General features: G+C 43.2%; 1 protein-coding gene across 3 annotated transcripts in view; it reads right to left on the bottom strand.

The window, feature by feature from the left end:
• The window catches only part of dnm3a (dynamin 3a), a 240,778-nt gene that overhangs the window by 178,425 nt on the left and 39,467 nt on the right, over positions 1-22,886 (bottom strand). For all 3 annotated transcript variants that reach the window (XM_067990705.1, XM_067990707.1, XM_067990706.1), the window contains exons 2-3: positions 11,377-11,450; positions 3,860-4,009 (exon numbers count right to left, since the gene is read on the bottom strand). In XM_067990705.1, the coding sequence (XP_067846806.1) occupies positions 3,860-4,009; positions 11,377-11,450 (224 nt within the window). The remainder of the gene's footprint in view (positions 1-3,859; positions 4,010-11,376; positions 11,451-22,886) is intronic.

Here is a 22,886-nt window from a genome sequence, read left to right as displayed (position 1 = left end):
CCCATCGTACAGGGAACCCCCAGCTTCTGTCGTGACACTACAGACTTCCTACAAAAACTCAGTACCCACGGACCAGTTGAACCAGGAACACTTCTCACCACGATGGACGTCTCGGCACTATACACCAGTATCCCCCACGATGACGGCATCGCTGCGACAGCATCAATACTCAACACCAACAACAGCCAATCTCCGGAAGCCATCCTACAACTCATCCGCTTCATCCTGGATCACAATGTCTTCACCTTCGATAACCAGTTCTTTACCCAAACACACGGAACAGCCATGGGGACCAAATTCGCACCCCAATACGCCAACATTTTCATGCACAAGTTCGAGCAGGACTTCTTCACTGCACAAGACCTCCAACCAACACTATACACCAGATACATCGACGACATTTTCTTTCTATGGACCCACGGCAAGGAATCACTAAAGAGACTACACGATAACATCAACAAGTTCCATCCCACCATCAAGCTCACCATGGACTACTCCTCAGAATCAGTTTCTTTCTTGGACACACGAATCTCCATCAAAGACGGGCACCTCAGCACCTCACTCTACCGCAAGCCCACGGACAACCTCACGATGCTCCACTTTTCCAGCTTCCACCCTAACCACGTCAAAGAGGCCATCCCCTATGGACAGGCCCTGAGAATACACAGGGTCTGCTCAGACGAGGAGGAACGCGATGGACACCTACAGACGCTGAAAGACGCCCTAGTAAGAACGGGATATGACGCTCGACTCATCGATCGACAGTTCCGACGGGCCACAGCAAAAAATCGCATAGACCTCCTCAGGAGACTAACACGGGACGCAACCAACAGAGTACCCTTTGTCGTCCAGTACTTCCCCGGAGCGGAGAAACTACGCCATGTTCTCCGCAGCCTTCAACATGTCATCAATGAGGACAAACACCTCGCTATGGCCATCCCCACACCTCCACTACTCGCCTTTAAACAGCCACCCAACCTCAAACAGACCATCGTTCGCAGCAAACTACCTAGCTTTCAAGAGAACAGCGTCCACGACGCCACACAACCCTGCCACGGTAACCTCTGCAAGACATGCCAGATCATCGACACAGATACCACCATCACACGAGATGACACCACCCACCAGGTGCATGGTTCATACTCCTGTGACTCAGCCAACGTTGTCTACCTCATACGTTGCAGGAAAGGATGCCCCAGAGCATGGTACATTGGCGAGACCATGCAGACGCTGCGACAACGGATGAACGGACACCGCGCAACAATCGCCAAACAGGAGGGTTCCCTCCCAGTCGGGGAACACTTCAGCAGTCATGGACATTCATCCACCGACCTTCGGGTAAGCGTACTCCAAGGCGGCCTTCGAGACACACGACAACGCAAAATCGTCGAGCAGAAATTGATAGCCAAGTTCCGCACCCATGAGGACGGCCTCAACCGGGATCTTGGGTTCATGTCACGCTACACGTTACCCCACCAGCGAACAAATGTTATCTGTTTTTAATATAATGGGTCATTTGCTGGCTCTCTCTGCCTTCCGGATGTTTCTGCCTCTCTCTGTGTTTTTTTTTTCTCTGTTTTTTTTCCCTGTTTGTTTTTTTGTTGAATGTGTATTCGGAGGTTCTGCAGGTAACACCTCTCTGTCTGAACACGGTGATTGCCTTGGCAACGGGCAGTTGCAGGGGCAGTCTGTAAACACCATGTATTATTGTTCAATATGTATAAATGCGTAGGCTTCAAGGAGATCTTGAAACATTTACCTGAGGAAGGAGAAAATCTCCGAAAGCTTGTGAATTTAAAATAAAATTGCTGGACTATAACTTGGTGTTGTAAAATTGTTTACTAATGAAAAGAGCCACAGTTTCGCTCATAACTAAAGCCCCGCATTCCTAGTATAATTATAATGAATCTCATCTGCATGCGCTCCATGGCCTTGACATACTTACTAAAGTAGGGCGGACAAAGCCAGGCACACTATTCTAACTGCAACTTAATCAATGATTAGTATTAATTTAGCATTAGCTATGTGCTTTTGTATTATGCCCCTAGTTTTAAAACCTTGGATCCCATTTGTTTTTTTTTTACAGCTTTGTCAAGTTGTCCACTCACTTTTAAAGATTTGTGCATCTGAGCCCTCAAGTTGCTCTGCTCCTTCATTCCCTTTAAAGTTTTACCATTTAATGTATATTTCTACTCTACTTTTCTTCTCAAAATGTATCACCTTAAACTTCTTTGTATTCAATTTCATCTGATAGCTTTCTGCTTAATCTTCTAACCTGTGCTTTGCATAGTCCTCTTCATACATGCTACATACTGCTTAGATAATACGTCTAAATAGGGTAGAGGAGCATAGGGATCTAGGGGTACAGATACAAAAATCACTAAAAGTAGCAACACAGCTTAATAAGGTCATTAAAAAAGCAAACCAAGCACTGGGGTTCATTTCTATAGGGATAGAATTGAAAAGCAGAGAAGTTATGTTAAACTTAAAGAGAACCTTGGTTAGACCTCACTTGGAGTATTGTGCACAGTTCTGGTCTTCATATTATAAAAAGGTTTTAGAGGTATTGGAGAAGGTACAAAGAAGATTCACAAGGATGATGCCAGAACTTATATACTTAATCGGGAAAGGCTGAGCAGGCTGTAGCTCTTTTCTCTAGAAAAGAGAAGGGTGGCCCAACAGAAGTCTTTAAAGATAATGAATGGGTTTGATAGGGTAGACGTAGAGAAAATGTTTCCACTTGTGGGGGAGTCCAAAACTAAAGGTCGTAAATATAAGATAGTCACTAATAAATCCAATAGGGAATTCAGGAGAAACTTCTTTACCCAAAGAGTGGTAAGAATGTGGAATGCGCTACCACAAAGATTAGTTGAGGCAAATAATATAGATGCATTTAAGGGGAAGCTAGATAAGCACATGAAGGAGAAAGGAATAGAAGGGTATGCTAATAGGGTTAGATGAAGAGGGGCAGGAAGAGGCTCGTGTGGAGCATAAACACTGGCATAGACCAGTTGGGCCCAAAGGCCTGTTTCTGTGCTGTAGACTCGATGCTCCCTATTTTTGTGTTGCCTACAAATTTAAATATTGTACTGCCTATAGCCAAGTCTAAATCATATGTTGAGAACAATGGTGCAAACACTAACCCCTGGGGTCACCACTGTTGTATCACTGCAGCCCAAAAAGCATTAAACATCCAACTATCAATAATAACCCAGAAGTATTTAGCAAATCCAGCTCAAAGACTGATATGGTGGGTTTGCTGTCAGACACTGTAGAGCCTATCATTTGCATGCTCACAGCTCTGCATCAGTGGCATGTACCCTTTACCCAGGGTGCAAAGTTAACATGCATTTAGAAAAATATTGCTAATGAACTGCCTGTGTGTTGAGCACTATTCGTCTCACATACATTGAGTAGCGTTTCTCCAGGGTTTGCCAACCCAAAATTTCCATTTCCTTCTGTCGGAACAACTTCCGTTCTTCATTGGCCAGCTGCTGTACAGATCTCTAAAGTTAAACAATGTTCATCAGTTGATAGTCCAACAGCTTTTCAACCATCACACTTTGAGGTGATACAAGTAGCACTACCGCTCCTTGAATTATTTTTGGACAATCCCAGATACAGAATCTGTTTCCAGTTACCTGTACTAATGAGTTCTGAAACCACCTTAATTTTTTTTTTAAAACCAGGACAAACTAATTACCTCACTTTGCTACTTTCATGTACTGCTTCCCTTGCAAGTTGCAAGTGCGCTTTCCCGATTGGAGTCCATTGTACAGAAGTGTCACATGGAATCAGTGCACAGCCTTCAATAGAAACATAGAAGCAAAGTTCTATTTCATCTTGTTTTTACACTCACTATTTGGCGAGTAGATTCTCAGGTTAATGGGTACCGACGAAATCCCTTTGTTCGTTCCTGTTGCCCTATCCGTCTCTACTTCAATCTCATGACGCACTTCTTCAAAGTCAGTAAACTTTTTTCCTTTACAATGTAGGAATTCAGCATGTTCTGTAACAAAGGAAAATAGGATAACTAAACAAAGCTAAAGACCAGTTTTGCGAGCACTTAAATCTCAGACTTTACAAGTTACAGTTCAAATTGCTTTTCAAGTAAATAAGACAATAATCCAAGCAGTTTAATTATAAAAACATTTCTCTAACAAAAATACACAATCACTTGTTAGCGATCATAGAACTGGACAACACAATTGGAGGTTAACAAGTCTTAAGTGAGAGTAGAGTTAAGATGATTCTCCCCTCCCCACAGAAGTGGATATGTAGAATAAACTCGGAGCGAAAGCAGCCAATGCTATTTCAATTTAGTTCCTTCAAAAAAGAACCAGACAATTTAGGAATGGCGCTGTAGACAATAGAGATAAGTATCAAGATATGATCAGTACTTGGAATATGATGGTTCCTCTGTTGTTGTGGTAAAGGAGTGACATCTGAGGAAAGCATCCACATAGGGTTGACAAATGAAGATGTGGGGATGGACTGGATTGGTTCAGACTTGACCGAGATGAGAGTCAAATAGCCTGCTGATGTGCACTGTCCATGAAGAACAGCTACTTGTAGCTACCAGTTGCTACAATGGAACTGTAACAAAGAGTGAGAGGTGGAGTAAAAGTAAGAAATTGGAGGATGAAATATTTAGGCTCCACAGGCCACTAAAAATGTGCACTGCTGTTAAAAGGTTTCTCACTTGACACAGCAGGCACCATCAGCAGTGACATCATAGTAAAAAATACAAAGCTGGTCACCAAGGGGTATTCTTAATAGTCCAGGAAGAGAAAGTGTCACAGTTCTACGCAAAATCTGTCAAAAGGACAGGCATTCCAATGATTTTCTTGGCTGGGTTGGCTATTTTATACATGAAGAATAACCTGTGTTTTGAAGAAAAAAGAACACCCTGCTCCTTTTCCAATTATGAAACAAGACCTTTAACATCCACCTAAAGCACAAGAACAGGCTGTGACAACAATGAAGCGCATTTGTCTAGTCTTAGATTTCTGTCTGTCCCTTTAACTCAGCCACAAGGCATTATTTTAATACTGCTATTAACCCATTTGAAATAAGATGGTTGACATCATTGAAGAGGGGAATGCCATTGCAAACACTGAGGGCACACCTGCCGGGCAGATTTTGCTGAAAAAAATAACAAACGACGCACGCTATTAATAATGCGCAAATCGGCCAGCAACTTGTAGCGAGGAAGAGATACCCCATGAATTGCGAATTGCCACAAATTGCTGGCTGATGAGGCTCGCTCCGCCATTAGCGCCCCGTGATTTTTATGAAGTTGCTGCATTTGCTCATTAATTGCCCATTAAACTCGCCACAGAAAATTAAGTCTAGTAAATATCAGCACAAGTTCCCTTTCAATGACGTGATAATTATTAATGACTGCCAATCAACCTCTTTTGCTCAGAAAGTAAATTAAAAGTGTGGCGTTTCATTCCTTCAGGTTGTGAATTATTTTAGGAGATTTTAAAAATGTCAACTTTTAAATTTAAAAACTTTTTTTACTTTTCCATTGTCTCTTTTTTCTCTCTATCAAGTCTTTCTTTCCCTCTCTTTATTTCTCTTTCTGTAGCTGATTTGATATTGAATTCATCCACTCTAATTCACCCTCCTTCCCAGTCCTTCCTCTGTTTATTTCTCAGTCCTTCAATCTCATTGGTTAAGGAGAGACACTGTTTGTCCTGTTGTTCACCAAGGTCCCAGATACCCTGTTTCCCTCGCTGCGCTGTTATCAGCTCGCACTTCCAGCAACTATGTAGGCAAACATTTTTTAAAACCTAAACACGCAATTATAAGTCTAACTAACGGGGCACGCCGTGAGATGCCCCACTGCAGGAAAATCTGGCCCAAGGAGTTTTAAAACCTGCGGCAATCAAAATTATGGCCCCAGCCTTGCTCGATACTGACGTCATAAGTCATCCGTCTCCAAAGTTTGAGGGAGGAACCAAGTCACATTCAAACAAACAACAACAACTTGCATTTAAATAGCGCCTTTAATGTAGTAAAAAGAGCCCAAGGTGCTTCACAGGTGTGATTATCAAACAAAATTTGACACCGAGCCACATAAAGAGATATTAGGACAGGGACCAAAAGCTTGGTCAAAGAAGTAGGTTTTAAGGAGCGCCTTATAGGAGGAGAGAGAGGGAGAGAGGCAGAGAGAATTAGGGATGGAATTCCAGAGTTTAGGGCCTAGGCAACTGAAGGCACGGCTGCCAATGGTGGAGCAAAGAAAATTGGCGATGCGCAAAAGGCCAGAATTGGAGGAAGGCAGAGAACTCAGAGGGTTGTAGGCTTGAGGAGGTTACAGAGATAAGGAGGTGAGGCCATGGAGGGATTTGTAAAATAAGGATAAGAATTTGAAAAATCAAGGCATTGTTGGACCGCGAGCACAGGGGTGATGGGTAACCGGGACTTGGTGTGAGTTAGGATACAGGCAGCAGAGTTTTGGATGAGCTCAAGTTTATGGAAGATGCAAGGTGGGAGACCGGCCAGGAGAACATTGGAATAGTTGAGTCTAGAGGTAACAAAGGCATGGATGAGGGTTGCAATGGCAGATAAGCTGAGGCAGGGGCGCAGGCGGGCGATGTTACTGAGGTGGAAGTAGGCGGTCTTGGTAATGGAGTCGGAAGCTCATCTCAGGGTCAAATGGGACTCCAAGGTTGCGAACAGTCTGGTTCAGCATCAGACAGTGGCCAGGGAGAGGGATGGAGTTGTGGCTAGGGAATGGAGATTATGGCGGGGACCAAAGACAATGACTTCGGTCTTCCCAATATTTAATTGGAGGAATTTCCGCTCATCCAATACTGGATGTTAGACAAGCAGCGTGACAAATCAGAGGCAGTGGAGGGGTCAAGAGAGGTGGTGGTAAGGTAGAGCTGGGTGTCATCAGTTTACATGCGGAACCTGACGTTGTGGTTTCGGATGATGTCACCGAGGGCATCACGTAGATGAGAAATAGGAGAGGGCCAAGGATAGTTCATTGGGGGACTCCAGAAGTAACGGTGGGGAAGCAGGAAGAGAAGCCATTGCAGGGATTCTTTGGCTATGACTGGAGAGAGAGGAATGGAACAAGGCAAGGGCGGTCCTACCTAGCTGGACAACAGAGGAGAGGTGTTGGAGGAGGATGGTATTGTCAACCGTGTCAAAGGCTGCAGGCAGGTCAAGAAGGATGAAGAGAGATCATTTACTATCGTCACAATCACATAGGATGCCATTTGCGACTTTGATAAGGGCCGCTTCAGCGCTGTGGCAGAGGCGGAAATCTGATTGAAGGTGTTCAAATGTGGAGTTGCAGGAGAGATGGGCATGAATTTGGGAGGCGACAACATGTTCAAGGACTTGACAGGAAAGGGAGGTTGGAGATGGGGCAGTAGTTTTTTTTATTCGTTCATGGGATGTGGGCGTCGCTGGCGAGGCTGTCATTTATTGCCCATCCCTAATTGCTCTTGAGAAGGTGGTGGTGAGCCGCCTTCTTGAACCGCTGCAGTCCGTGTGGTGAAGGTTCTCCCATAGTGCTGTTAGGAAGGGAGTTCCAGGGTTTTGGCCCAGCGACGATGAAGGAACGGCGATATATTTCCAAGTCGGGATGGTGTGTGACTTGGAGGGGAATGTGCAGGTGGTGTTGTTCACATGTACCTGCTGCTCTTATCCTTCTAGGTGGTAGAGGTCGCGGGTTTGGGAGCTGCTGTCGAAGAAGCCTTGGCGAGTTGCTGCAGTGCATCCTGTGGATGGTACACACTGCAGCCACTGTGCGCCGGTGGTGAAGGGAGTGAATGTTTAGGGTAGCGGATGGGGTGACAATCAAGCGGGCTGCTTTGTCCTGGATGGTGTTGAGCTTCTTGAGTTGTTGGAGCCGCACTCATCCAGGCAAGTGGAGAGTATTCCATCACACTCCTGACTTGTGCCTTGTAAATGGTGGAAAGGCTTTGGGGAGGCAGGAGGTGAGTCACTCGGCGCAGAATACCCAGCCTCTGGCCTGCTCTTGTAGCCACAGTATTTATATGGCTGGTCCAGTTAAGTTTCTGGTCAATGGTGACCCCCAGGATGTTGATGGCAGGTGAATTTGATGATGGTAATGCTGTTGAATGTCAAAGGGAGGTGGTTAGACTCTCTCTTGTTGGAGATGGTCATTGCCTAGCACTTGTCTGGCACAAATGTTACTTGCCACTTATCAGCCCAAGCCTGGATGTTGTCCAGGTCTTGCTGCATGCGGGCACGGATTGCTTCATTATCTGAGGGGTTGCGAATGGAACTGAACACTGTGCAATCATCAGCGAACATCCCCATTTCTGACCTTATGATGGAGGGAAGGTCATTGATGAAGCAGCTGAAGATGGTTGGGCCTAAGACACTGCCTTGAGGAACTCCTGCAGCAATGTCATGGGGCTGAGATGATTGGCCTCCAACAACCACTACCATCTTCACTCCAGCCACTGGAGAGTTTTCCCCCTGATTCCTATTGACGTCAATTTTACTAGGGCTCCTTGGTGCCACACTTGGTCAAATGCTGCCTTGATGTCAAGGGCAGTCACTCTCACCTCACCATCGTTGAGGATGGGGATGTTTACAGACCCTCTTCCTCCCGTTAGTTGTTTAATTGTCCACTACCATTCACGACTGGATGTGGCAGGACTGCAAAGCTTTGTTCTGATCCGTTGGTTGTGGAATCGCTTAGCTCTGTCTATAGCATGTTGCTTCCGCTGTTTAGCATGCATGTAGTCCTGAGTTGTAGCTTCACCAGGTTGGCACCTCATTTTTAGGTACGCCTGGTGCTGCTCCTGGCATGCTCTTCTACACTCCTCATTGAACCAGGGTTAATCCCCTGGCTTGTTGGTAATGGTAGAGTGAGCAATATGCTGGGCCATGAGGTTACAGATTGTGCTGGAATACAATTCTGCTGCTGCTGATGGCCCACAGTGCCTCATGGATGTCCAGTTTTGAGCTGCTAGATCTGTTCTGAATCCATCCCATTTAGCACAGTGGTAGTGCCACACAACACGTTGGATGGTGTCCTCAGTGTGAAGACGGGACGTCGTCTCCACAAGGACTGTGCGGTGGTCACTCCTACCAATACTGTCATGGACAGATGCATCTGCGACAGGTAGATTGGTGAGGACGAGGTCAAGTAGGTTTTTCCCTCGTGTTGGTTCGCTCACTACCTGCTGCAGGCCCAGTCTGGCAGCTATGACCTTCAGGACTCGGCCAGCTCGGTCAGTAGTGGTGTTACCGAGCCACTCTTGGTGATGGACATTGAAGTCCCCCACCCAGAGTACATTCTGTGCCCTTGCTACCCTCGGTGCTTCCTCCAAGTGGTGTTCAACATGGAGGAGGACTGATTCATCAACTGAGGGAGGGCGGTAGGTGGTAATCAGCAGGAGGTTTCCTTGCCCATGTTTGACCTGGTGCCATGAGATTTCATGGAGTCCAGTCACTATTGAGGACTCCCAGGCCCACTCCCTCCTGACTGTATATCACTGTACCACCAGCTCGGGTGGGTCTGTCCTGCCCGTGGGACAGGACATACCCAGGGATGGTGATGGAAGAGTCTGGGACGTTGGCTGAAAGGTATGATTCTGTGAGTATGGCTATGTCAGGCTGTTGCTTGACTAGTCTGTGGGACAGCTCTCCCAATTTTGGCACAAGTCCCCAGATGTTAATGAGGAAGACTTTGCAGGGTCGACTGGGCTTGGTTTGCCTTTGTCGTGTCCGGTGCTTAGTGGTCCGATGCTGGGTGGTCCGTCCGGTTTTATTCTTATTGTGACTTTTTTTAAGCGAGATTTTACAACTGATTGGCTTGCTAGGCCATTTCAGAGGGCAATTAAGAATCAACCACATTACTGTGGGTCTGGAGTCACATACAGGCTAGACCGGGTAAGGACGGCAGGTTTCCTTCCCGAAAGGACATTCGTGAACCAGATGGGTTTTTTCAACAAGCCGGTAGTTTCATGGCCACCATTACTGATACTAGTATTTTAATTCCAGATTTTGTTTAATTAATTTAATTTAAATTCCCCATCTGTCGTGGCAGGATTTGAACTCATGACTCCGGATTATTAGTCCAGGCCTCTGGATTACTGGTCCAGCAACATAACCACTGTCCTACCGTACCCAGTTTGGAAGGACAGAGGGGTCAAGGGTGCTTTTTTTTAAAAAAAGTGCGGTGATGAAGGGGAGAGGGGACCGTTAGCAATACCAGCTAACATGGGGGGCAGGAAGGGAACATACACATAGGTACTGTGCAATTTGCTCAGCTATGTGTAGAACTATACTCTCGAGTTTAGAAGAATGAGAGGTGATCGCATTGAAACATACAAGATTCTGAGGGAGCTTGATGGTAGATGCTGAGAGATTGTTTCCCCTGGCTGGAGAGTCTAGAACTAGGGGGGCATAGTCTCAGGATAAGGGATCAGCCATTTCAGAATGAGATGAGGAGGAATTTCTTCACATGGAGGGTTGTGAATCTTTGGAATTCTCTACCCTAGAGGGCTGTGGCTGCTGCGTCGTTGACTATGTTCAAGGCTGAGATCGATAGATTTTTGAACACTAAGGGAATCAAGGGATATGGGGATCGGGTAGGAAAGTGGAGTTGAGGTCGAAGAACAGTTATGATTTCATTGAATAGTGGAGCTGGCTTGAGGGGCCAGATGGCCTACTCCTGCTCCTATTTCTTATGTTCTTAACTGTCGCTTATGGTTATTCACAAGAAGGAAGTCCCCACAACTGTGCTAGATGGTACTTGAGCAACTGAAGCTGTTCAACAAGCAGAATTGAGTTAAAACAAGCTGGTTGGAATCTTCAGAGACACAGGGCAGGACAGTTAGCTCACATAGTGGGAAAGACTACATGAAATGAATACTTCTTAGGTAAAAGTTAACTACAGTGACTATATCATTTTTAATTTGAGGAGCTGGTTGGTTTAATATCTACTGTAAAAGGCTATACGTATCTGTTATATAATCATTTGTTGAATAAATTCACTCACTGGTTCATGTGTAAAACAAGGTCTAATGTTGTGATGCTCTGCTGCTTTTTAAAGATGGGAGAATATACCTGTGGAGGTAGACAGCAATTTACAGCATGGTTTTCTGTTTGTTCCCTAGGCTCACTTTCAGAAACATATCTAGATATCAGGGCCAGTGAAGATACTCAAGACCACAGGGAGGTAAGACTGACCTAAAAGAATAATCTAAAGAGCCAAAGTATCTTGAACTGACATCCCTCATCTTGATGCATATAAAAAGGAAGATGAAATGTTATTCTTAAATCCAGTCCATATACACCACCAAAAGGATTTTTTTTGGCAAATAATCTTGAGCTCCACAACATATAATAGAAATATTCAGTATAATACAGTACCTGTGCTGGAATTAACCAGCTGCAAGACCAGAGGTCGTCTTGTAACAATGCCTGATCCACGAGGAAGGAAATCTCTATAGTAGGAAGAGGGGGGGGGAAGCAAATTAATGATTTGTTTTTATTAAAGCATTTAGATTTTTGATAGAGTAAATGGTTGTTACAATATTTATTACAACACTTATGACAATGATAATATTTGCTTCACATTTTGCACATAGACATTTTTCAAAATTCACAACTGTAAAGCAGAGATGTACAAGTGGGTGCCAACAGCAGCCACAAAAATTGCAATACAAGATGTGGTAAAATAAAGTTTTTATATGTACAAACATTTAAAGTGCTAGTGCAATTTTTGCCAAATAAAAATCAAGCAGCTTAAGATTATGGAATGTGATATTCTTTAAACTGCAGTGTGAAACAATCATCAGGAAAAGCTCCACTATGGCAAAATAAGACCTATTAAAACAGCTGGACAAAGCAATCCATTAGTAGCATCAGCCAAGAAGTTCATATCTGGACAATTCTGCCACATAAAGATGATAATCTAGCTCTCCCCTCCACTACCTCAATTGCTGCATTTTCAAAGAATTTTCCTCAACGAGTGTTAGAAAACCCAACAATGACAGTCTGCGCTTAGCTGTTAGATTTTCATCTTTCCTTCCTTCAAGAGTCCAGACTTTTAATTTTTAAGTTTGTCTAAAATTTCTAAAACCTAACCTCTCATTCACAAGAGCTGTAGTTGTAGTTTGTGAACTTGTTGGTGCTGTGTTTTCTAATGTCAGTTATGGGCAAACTCCTAGAATCTATAATTCACGATATTGAGCATTTATCATGAATTTGTTAAAGGCAAGTCATGTTTGACAAAGTTAAATCAAGATTTTTGAAGAAAACAGCAATAAGATAAATGGAATGCAACAGATGTAAAGTCATAGAAAAGGAGGAAGGAAAAAACGGGGAGGCAGAGAGCATAATTTACATTTGTATCATGTCTTCAGGACATCCCAAAGCACTTTCCAGCCATGTACTACTTTTGAAGTGTGGTCACTGTTGTTTTGTAGGCAAATACAGCAGCCGATTTGCGCACAGCAACGACCTACAAACATCAAATAAGATCAATGTCAAGATGATCTGTTTTGGTGGTGTTGGCCGAGGGATAAGTGTTGGCCAGAAGGAGAATTCTCCTGCTCTTCTTTGAAGAACGCCCTGGGATCGCTCACATCTATCTAAACAGGCCAACAGGCCTCGGTTTAATATCTCATCCAAAAAACGGCACCTTCAACAGTGCAGTTCTCCTGCTGTACTGAAGTGCCAGTCTAGATTACATGCTTCAGTCTGGAATGAGGCTTGAATCCACAACCTTCTGACTCAGAGGCAGGAATGTTATCGCTGAGCCAAGGCTGACATTTTCTGAAGCTATTGGCTATGGTGTCTCAAAAAAGGTTTGTTAGAAATATTCAGGCATGTGGTACAAGAGGAAACAAAGAGTTAGGGTAAATGAGTGTTGCTCGGCCTGGAAAAGGGTTGGAAGTTTGGCAAACAGCAAAGTGGACTGTAAAATACTTCAGGAAGATGTAGACTGGTTTGTGGAATGGGCAGACAGGTTGCAGATGCAATTAAAGGTGGTTAAGCATGAAGTAACATTTTGGGAGAAAGAGCAAGGAATCGGAGTATACACCTATGGAAAGACACTAAAGGGTGTGGGCGAACATCAAGACTTTGGGGTTCAAATATGTAATTCCCTGAAAGCACAAGTACAGGTAAATAAAGTCATAAAAATAGAATTTTGTTTTTTTGTTAGGAGCATAGAGTTGAAGAGCAAAGACGTAATGATGAATTTATACAAAACATTGGTTGGGCCACAGTTAAGATGACCGTGCAGTTTTGAGCATGCCATTATAGAAGGGACATTAAAGCCAGAGAGAAAATACAACGTAGATTCACCATGCCTGAATATTTCTATACAAAGCCCTGGTTAGACCACACCTGGAGTACTGAGTTCAGTTCTGGGCACTGCACCTTAGGAAGGATATAATGGCCTTGGAGGGAGTGCAGCGTTGATTTACTAGAATGATACCTGGATTCCAAGGGTTAATTTACGAGGAGAGACTGCACAAACTAGGGTTGTAGTCCCTGGAATTTAGAAGATTAAGGGGTGATTTGATCAAAGTTTTCAAGATATTAAGGGGAACTAATAGGGTAGATAGAGAGAAACTATTTCCACTAGTTGGGGAGTCTAGGAGTAAGGGACATAGTCCTGGCTCTAATTTTAAGTAATTCAGGAATGAAGTTAGGAAACACTTCTATACGCAAAAGGATGGTAGAAGTTTGGAACTCTCTTCCGCAAATGGCAGTTGATGCTAGCTCAATTGTAAATTTTAAATCTGAGATTGATAGATTTTTGTTAACCAAGGTATTAAGGGATATGGGACTAAGGCGGGTATATGGAGTTAGGTCACAGATCAGCCATGATCTCATTGAATGGCGGAACAGGCTCGAGGGGCTGAATGGCCTACTCCTGTTCCTACGTTCCTATGATGCTAGGGATGGAAAACTACTGTTATGAAGAGACACGTAAGATGCTGGAGACTATTTCCTCTGGAGCAGAGAAGGCGAAGAGGAGTTTTAATAGAATTTTTTTAAATTATGAGAGAGGTATTAGTTGAAGGAGTTGTGTGTGTAGGTGGGAGGAAGGAAAGGAAAAAAAGTGTTGAGTGGGGTGCCCAGTGATCAGTATTAGGACCACTGCTATTTCTAGTTTACATCAACGACTTAGAATCAGAAACTCAATGCAAACTGATCACATTTTTAGATAAAAGCAAAATGAGAAGTAGTTGATTCTGAAAAGGCAGCTCAGAAAACACAAAATAAGTTGGACAAAATGTGTTAAGTGGGCAGAACAATGGCAGAGGGAATTTAATGCAGGTAACCTGATATAGGTGCTTCATGAATGTTAAGATTGCTACGGAAGTAGTTGAAACGGACCTAGGAGTTTTGGTAAACTCAACATTTAACATGTCCAACCACTGCAGAGCAGCAATCAACAAAGTAAACAGAGTGCTGACCTATGTCGTGCTAAAATTGTACTGCGTCCTGGCCAGACCACATCACAAGTACTACGTCCGGTTACATAGAATCTACAGCACAGAAACAAGCCATTCGGCCCAACTGTCTATGCCGGCATTTATACTCCACACAAGCCCAGTTCTGGTCACTGGGTCACAGGAGAGACAGTCAAGTGTTGTAAGCAATTCAGAGAACAGCCGCAAGGCTAATCCCTAGTGTTAGAGGTTTGAGTTATAGAAAGGACTGGAGAAACTTGGGCTAAGATAGTAAACAGTATAGAAAAGATAAATCTAGAAAATTACTTCAAGCTAAATTGTGAGAATAGGAGAAAAAGACACAAATTTAAATTAGTGAAAGTCAAATTTAGGACTACTAGCAGGAAGTTCTTCATCCCACATGTTGGTCATGTTTTGTGAAGGACGTCTGGGTGCAGCAGTGGAGGCAACACCCTGGAATTATTTAAGAAACAACTGGATGTCTCAATGGGAGGAGGGTCTGTAGGGTCTTTCTGAATGGCCTTCTTAATCTGTATTTATTTTGTGAACGTGTGTCTATGATCCAGCTGCTGAAATGGGATATTAAGCATCTGGGTACTCCAGCATGGAAACAGAACACCTGACATAAGTGAGCTTGTCTGACTCCCAACACAACTTTGATCACTACCAAAACAGATGCTTTAAGATTACATAGCAACATCAACAGTGCCTGATTACCACAATATTGGAAATCTGACTTAAAATGCGTAAGTTTGCAAGTATTCAACTCTTATTACTTGAGCAGTTAATTTAAAATAAACCTCAATGAGAACAAAATCATTTATTTTAATAGGTTCAATGTAAACAGCTAAGAAAAAGAGTTACAATAAAAAAAATCAGCATGATGGAAACTCCTGCATTTAACATATACTGTATGGCTTCTATACACAAGACACGGGATTCATAACAAGGTGGTCAAAGTAATTTGAGGCACTTATTCATAAATAAATGATATATTTCATGCTACATTACAGTATGGTGCTTCAGACTTTTGAATAAATACATTCCAACCAGAAAAAAGCTGGTTTCCTTTAAATGGAGTAATTCTCATTCTTCAAACAAGGTTATCTTCTAAAAATAAATGGGTAAATTAAGCAAACTGAAGATTAGAAAGCATCAATCAGTTGAAGGGATTTTTGCTCACAACCATGTAACTTACATATATGCTGCCCTCATGTGGCCATCTTTATTTCTTTTAAAACAAAGGATGCTGGACAGCATAAATTACCGAGGGATATAATTTGCTTTTCATTACATTGTTAATTGTAATTTTAAATTTAATGTACATAGTCTTTATTCACTTTTAATTTCTGCCTTCCACATCACATGTTCAGCAATTAGATCTCTAGATGGACAACTGACAAAAGATTTTCCTTCCTGATAGTATAAATAATCATTTCTATTTGTTTGTTAATTCCCATCCCTCAGCTAGGTTAAGATCAGTTTGCTAAAAGTCACAAAACTCTGCTCTTATCAAAAGTTTTACTAGAAAAATATGCAACAGCAAATGGAGACATTGAATGGTTGCTTATCTTCAAGCCGTAGCTACACTCCAGCTTTTAGATGCTCCAGTATGTGAGGTTAAGCATCCGGTTTCACCCTCAAACAGTGGGCAGCAGAGATCAACAATCAGAAGGAGCTCATAAAAAGGAAGTTAAAATTCAATAAACAAGCTTAACAACAAAAGAATAGCTCCTAGGAGCAAGATCCTCCTGTACATTATTTCAAATATGAAACAACTATTCCAGAAGAAAAGGTTACATCAGGTTCTTCGTCAGAAGAGTCATATTCATATTCCAATAGTTGAGGTTTATCTCATTATCAAAGTGATAAGAATTTGTCAATGGAAGAGTTAACGAACAACGGCAGATATATTGGGGTCCTATTTTTGGACCATCAGGTTTAAAAGGCACCTGAGTAACTACACACAATTAGCATTAAATCTTTAATGCTCCATTTTCAAATCTACTAACTGTCACCCGGACAAGTCAGAAACCAGGTTCTTTCTACAACTATGCAGCAATGCCAATGGCTTAGGAATACAGTAATAGGAGTAAGCCATTCAGCCCCTCAAGTCTGTTCCGCCATTCAATTAGATCATGACTGATCTCCACTTCAACTCCATTTACCCGCCTTTGTTCCATATCTTGACACCCTTAACTAGCAAAAATCTATTGATCTCAGTCTTGAAAATTTTAATTGACCCAGCATCCACAGCCTTTTGGGCAAGCAAATTCCAGATTTGCAATATCCTTTGCATGAAAAGGTGCTTTGTGATTTGACTTTAAATGACCTAGTATTAATTTTAAGATTATGCTCTCTTCTTCTGGATTCTCCAGCCAGAGGAAATAGTTTTGCTATTTTTTTTTTTAAATTCAATCTCCGGATGTGGGCATCACTGGCAAGGCCAGTATTTATTACCCATCCCTGGTTGCCCAAGGTCGATACAACTGAGTGGCTTACTAGGCCACTTCAGAGGGCAACCAAATTGGTGTGGAACTGGAGTCACGTTTAGGTCAAACCAGGTAAAGATAGCGGGTTGCCTTCCCTTGTTTGTGAACTAGTTGGGTTTTTACAACAGTCTGGCACCTAAACACCTTTGCTCCTCCACAGCTCCTAGTCTCTCACCATTAAGAAAATACTCTGAATTGTCTTTCTCAGATCCAAAATAGATGACCTCACACTTCCCCACATTGAATTACATCTGCCATAGTTTTGCCCACTCACTTCATAGAGTCATAGAGTCATAGAGAGTCATAGAGTCATAGAGTCATACAGCACGGATAGAGGCCCTTCGGCCCATCGTGTCCGCGCCGGCCATCAGCCCTGTCTACTCTAATCCCATATTCCAGCATTTGGTCCGTAGCCTTGTATGCTATGGCATTTCAAGTGCTCATCCAAATGCTTCTTGAATGTTGTGAGGGTTCCTGCTTCCACAACCCTTTCAGGCAGTGAGTTCCAGACTCCAACCACCCTCTGGGTGAAAAAGTTCCTTCTCAAATCCCCTCTAAACCTCCCGCCTTTTACCTTGAATCTATGTCCCCTTGTTATTGAACCCTCAACGAAGGGAAAAATCTCCTTAGTATCGATCCTATCTGTGCCCCTCATAATTTTGTACACCTCAATCATGTCCCCCCTCAGCCTCCTCTGCTCCAAGGAAAACAAACCCAATCTTCCCAGTCTCTCTTCATAGCTGAAGCGCTCCAGCCCTGGTAACATCCTGGTGAATCTCCTCTGCACCCTCTCCAAAGCGATCACATCCTTCCTGTAGTGTGGCGACCAGAACTGCACACAGTACTCCAGCTGTGGCCTAACCAGTGTTTTATACAGCTCCATCATAACCTCCTTGCTCTTATATTCTATGCCTCGGCTAATAAAGGCAAGTATCCCATATGCCTTCTTTACCACCTTATCTACCTGTTCCGCCGCCTTCAGGGATCTGTGAACTTGCACACCAAGATCCCTCTGACCCTCTGTCTTGCCTAGGGTCCTCCCATTCATTGTGTATTCCCTTGCCTTGTTAGTCCCTCCAAAGTGCATCACCTCGCACTTTTCCAGGTTAAATTCCATTTGCCACTGTTCCGCCCATCTGACCAACCCATCTATATCGTCCTGCAGACTGAGGCTATCCTCCTCACTATTTACCACCCTACCAATCTTTGTATCATCAGCGAACTTACTGATCATACCTTTTACATTCATATCCAAGTCATTAATGTAGACCACAAACAGCAAGGGACCCAGCACCGATCCCTGTGGTACCCCACTGGCCACAGGCTTCCAGTCACAAAAACAACCTTCGACCATCACCCTCTGCCTTCTGCCACTAAGCCAGTTTTGTATCTGGTCTGTCTATGTCCCTTTGCAACTCCCTGCTCCCATCTACACAACCTACTGTGCCTCTTAACTTAGTGTCATCTGTAAACTTGGACATACAACTCTATTCCTTCATCCAAGTCATTAATATAAATAGTGAAAAACTAAGATCCCGACACAGGTCCCTGGGGAACACCAGTTGTCACAACCCACCAGAGAATGAACCCTTCATCCCTACTCTCTGTCTCCTACCTCCCACCAATTACCAATCCAGATCACAAGGTTACCTCCAATTCAGTGCACTCTCATTTTTGCTAATAATCTTGTGTGGAACCTTATCAAATGCCTTCTGGAAATTCGTATCGACAATACTCCCCTATCCAACATTCTAGAACCTCCTCGAAAAATGCAACTAGATTAGTCAGACATGACCTACTCTTCACAAATCCATGCTGACTCTCTTTGACCAGCTCACACATGTCCAAATGCTCAGTCACTGTTTGTGAGGATAGATTTTATAACTTCCCCACAATTGATGCTAAACCAACAGGTCTGTCGTTACCTGGTTTCCTCCTCCCTCCTTTCTCAAATAATGGGAGCGACATTTACAACTTTCAAATCCAAATGTGATCAAAAGAAAGTGTGTGTCTGGTCATACCTTGGCAGAAAAACCTTAGTATATGACAATGGTCTGAATTCCCCTTGACAACTATATGTAGTCAACCGGAACAAACACTGAAAAGTCTATAAGTGAAATTTCACTGTATGGCCAAAGGTTTCTTCACAGTCTTGGAGAAGTAAATAAATGTTAACTTTTAGGACAGTGCTCCTCCTGAATACAGACAAATGTGCTGCCCAAAACCAAAAAAAACACTTCCTGATGCCCAAAACAAACTTATGACTAAAACAACTGATGTGACTTTTACAGCATGGAAAGAACAATGAAGTCAGAGGACTCCTCCAAATATTAAGACCTTTGGCAATTACAAAATGACCTCCTTATTGAGCATCAACATCTAAATACACTGGCTCTGGAAAGGATGTAGTGTCCAAATATATATCAATTTCCCATGTATTTCAAAAGAGCAGTCTTTGTCCTGGCTCCCTTCCTCCTCTGCAACATATCACAATAATACAATAGGAGCTGCTGATAGGATCAAATACATTTTTCTTCCTTCCAGCAAGCTGTCAGCCCTACAGCAGTATTAAAATTTAGTCCCTTTGGGACTGGTAATGCAAGGGTCATAAAGCTTTTATTAGTAGTAGAAAGTACCAGACTTTCACGTTAAATGGATTCATTCCATTGAATTGATTTGGATTTTCAGTTCACCAGTTGCAAGCATTTTCAGCTATTAAATCTGCATCAGAAAATGTGATGTTTTAAAACCTCCAAAACAAACAATACTTCAGAAATTGGTATTTACCAGTGATAATTTGACAGTAAAGTTACTAACAATCCAAAAGTAGGGACAATGGTCTCCCTTCCTTTAAACCAAACAAACCTAATCACTTCATATAACTCCTTCCTTCAATTTCAGTCTTTTAAAAAAAATCAATTTTCTTGTCATTTTCCAGTGGTCAACATATTCCACATAATCCAAAACTTGCTCAGCCAAATTTCTGCAAGCTTGTATTGTTATTTTTGACTTCAGTTATAATATCAATTTAACAATATAATGACCACAAAACCACTTCCAGTTTACTAATCATGTCTGTCTTAGGCTTTGCATGTCTTAAGAAACAAATTAGTCACTTATTAAGTCTATGAAAGTACTTGCAATTTTACAGTTCCTTCTCAGTTTTTAAAAAAAAATTAGTTCATGGGATGTGGGCGTTGCTGGCAAGGCCAGCATTTATTGCCTATATCTAATTGCCCTCGAGAAGGTGGTGGTGAGCCGCCTTCTTGAACCGCTGCAGTCCGTGTGGTGACGGTTCTCCCACAGTGCTGTTAGGTAGGGAGTTCAAGGATTTTGATCCAGCGACGACGAAGGAACGGCGATATATTTCCAAGTCGGGACAATGTGTCACTTGGATGGGAACGTGCAGGTGGTGGTGGTGTTCCCATGTGCCTGCTGCCCTTATCCTTCTAAGTGGTAGAGGTCGTGGGTTTGGGAGGTGACGTCGAAGAAGCCTTGGCGAGTTGCTGCAGTGCATCTTGTGGATGGTACACACTGCAGCCACTATGTGCCGGTGGTGGAGAGAGTGAATGTTTAGGGTGGTGGATAGGATGCCAATCAAGTGGGTTGCTTTGTTCTGGATGGCATCGAGCTTCTTGAATGTTGTTGGAGCTGCACTCATCCAGGCAAGTGGAGAGTGTTCCATCACACTCCTGACTTGTGCCTTGTAGATGGTGGAAAGGCTTTGGGGAGTCAGGAGGTGAGTCACTTGCCACAGAATACCTAGCCTCTGACCTTCTCTTGTAGCCACAGTATTTACGTGGCTGGTCCAGTTAAATTTCTGGTCAATGCTGACACCCAGGGTGTTGACGGTGGGGAATTCGGCGATGGTAATGCCGTTGAATGTAAAGGGGAAGTGATTAGATTCTCTCTTGTTGGAGATGGTCATTGCCTGGCACGAATATAACTTTCCACTTATCAGCCCAAGCCTGCGTGTTGTCCAGGTTGTACTGCACGAGGCCACGGGCACGGACACGGACTGCTTTGTTATCTGAGGGGTTGCAAATGGAACTGAACATTGTTCGCTGATGATTGCACATCCCCATTACTGACCTTCTGATGGAGGGAAGGTCATTGATGAAGCAGCTGAAGATGGTTGAGCCTAGGACACTGAACATAAGAACATAAGAAATAGGAGCAGGAGTAGGTCAATCGGCCCCTCGAGCCTGCTCCGCCATTCAATAAGATCATGGCTGATCTGATCCTAACCTCAAATCTAAATTCATGTCCAATTTCCTGCCCGCTCCCCGTAACCCCTAATTCCCTTTACTTCTAGGAAACTCTCTATTTCTGTTTTAAATTTATTTAATGATGTAGCTTCCACAGCTTCCTGGGGCAGCAAATTCCACAGACCTACTACCCTCTGAGTGAAGAAGTTTCTCCTCATCTCAGATTTGAAAGAGCAGCCCCTTATTCTAAGATTATGCCCCCTAGTTCTAGTTTCACCCATCCTTGGGAACATCCTTACCGCATCCACCCGATCAAGCCCCTTCACAATCTTATATGTTTCAATAAGATCGCCTCTCATTCTTCTGAACTCCAATGAGTAGAGTCCCAATCTACTCAACCTCTCCTCATACATCCGCCCCCTCATCCCCGGGATTAACCGAGTGAACCTTCTTTGTACTGCCTCGAGAGCAAGTATGTCTTTTCTTAAGTATGGACACCAAAACTCTATGCAGTATTCCAGGTGCGGTCTCACCAATACCTTATATAACTGCAGCAATACCTCCCTGTTTTTATATTCTATCCCCCTAGCAATAAAAGCCAACATTCCGTTGGCCTTCTTGATCACCTGCTGCACCTTCATACTAACTTTTTGATTTTCTTGCACTAGGACCCCCAGATCCCTTTGTACTGCAGCACTTTCCAGTTTCTCACCATTAAGATAATAACTCGCTCTCTGATTTTTCCTGCCAAAGTGCATAACCTCACATTTTCCAATATTGTATTGCATCTGCCAAATCTCCGCCCACTCACCCAGCCTGTCTACATCCCCTTGTAGGTTTTTTATGTCCTCCTCACTCTCTACTTTCCCTCCCATCTTTGTATCATCTGCAAACTTTGATATGTTACACTCAGTCCCCTCCTCCAAATCGTTAATATAGATTGTAAAGAGTTGGGGACCCAGCACCGACCCCTGCGGAACACCACTGGCTACTGGTTGCCAGTCCAAGAATGAACCATTTATCCCAACTCTCTGCTTCCTGTTAGATAACCAATCCTCCACCCATGCCAGAATATTATCCCCAATCCAGTGATTCTTTATCTTGAGCAATAATATTTTATGTGGCACCTTGTCAAATGCCTTCTGAAAGTCTAAATACACTACGTCCACTGGTTCCCCTTTATCCACCCTGTACGTTATGTCCTCAAAGAACTCAAGCAAATTTGTCAGACATGACTTCCCCTTCGTAAAGCCATGCTGACTTTGTCCAATTAAATTATGTTTATCCAAATGTTCCGCTACTGTCCTTAATAATAGACTCCAAAATTTTACCCACCACAGATGTTAGGCTAACTGGTCGATAATTTCCAGCCTTCTGCCTATTACCCTTTTTAAATAAGGGTGTTACATTAGCAGTTTTCCAATCTGCCGGGACCTTTGCCGAGTCCAGAGAATTTTGGAAAATTATTGCCAAAGCATCCACAATCCCTACTGCCACTTCCCTCAAGACCCTGGGATGTAAGCCATCAGGTCCAGGGGATTTATCCGCCTCGAGTCCCATTAATTTACTGAGTACCAATTCCTTAGTGATTTTAATCATATTAAGCTCCTCCCTCCCTAGAGCCCCCTGTTTGTCCAGTGTTGGGATATTCTTAGTGTCCTCTACCGTAAAGACTGAAACAAAATATTTGTTCAGCATTTTTGCCATCTCCATGTTTCCCACCATTAATTTCCCGGTCTCATCCTCTAAGG

Source organism: Heptranchias perlo, chromosome 9 (genome assembly GCF_035084215.1).
Source record: "Heptranchias perlo isolate sHepPer1 chromosome 9, sHepPer1.hap1, whole genome shotgun sequence".
Classification (NCBI taxonomy): domain Eukaryota; kingdom Metazoa; phylum Chordata; class Chondrichthyes; order Hexanchiformes; family Hexanchidae; genus Heptranchias; species Heptranchias perlo.
The sequence above is the reverse complement of the archived record's forward strand: the minus strand, read 5'-3'. Positions and strand labels throughout refer to the sequence as shown.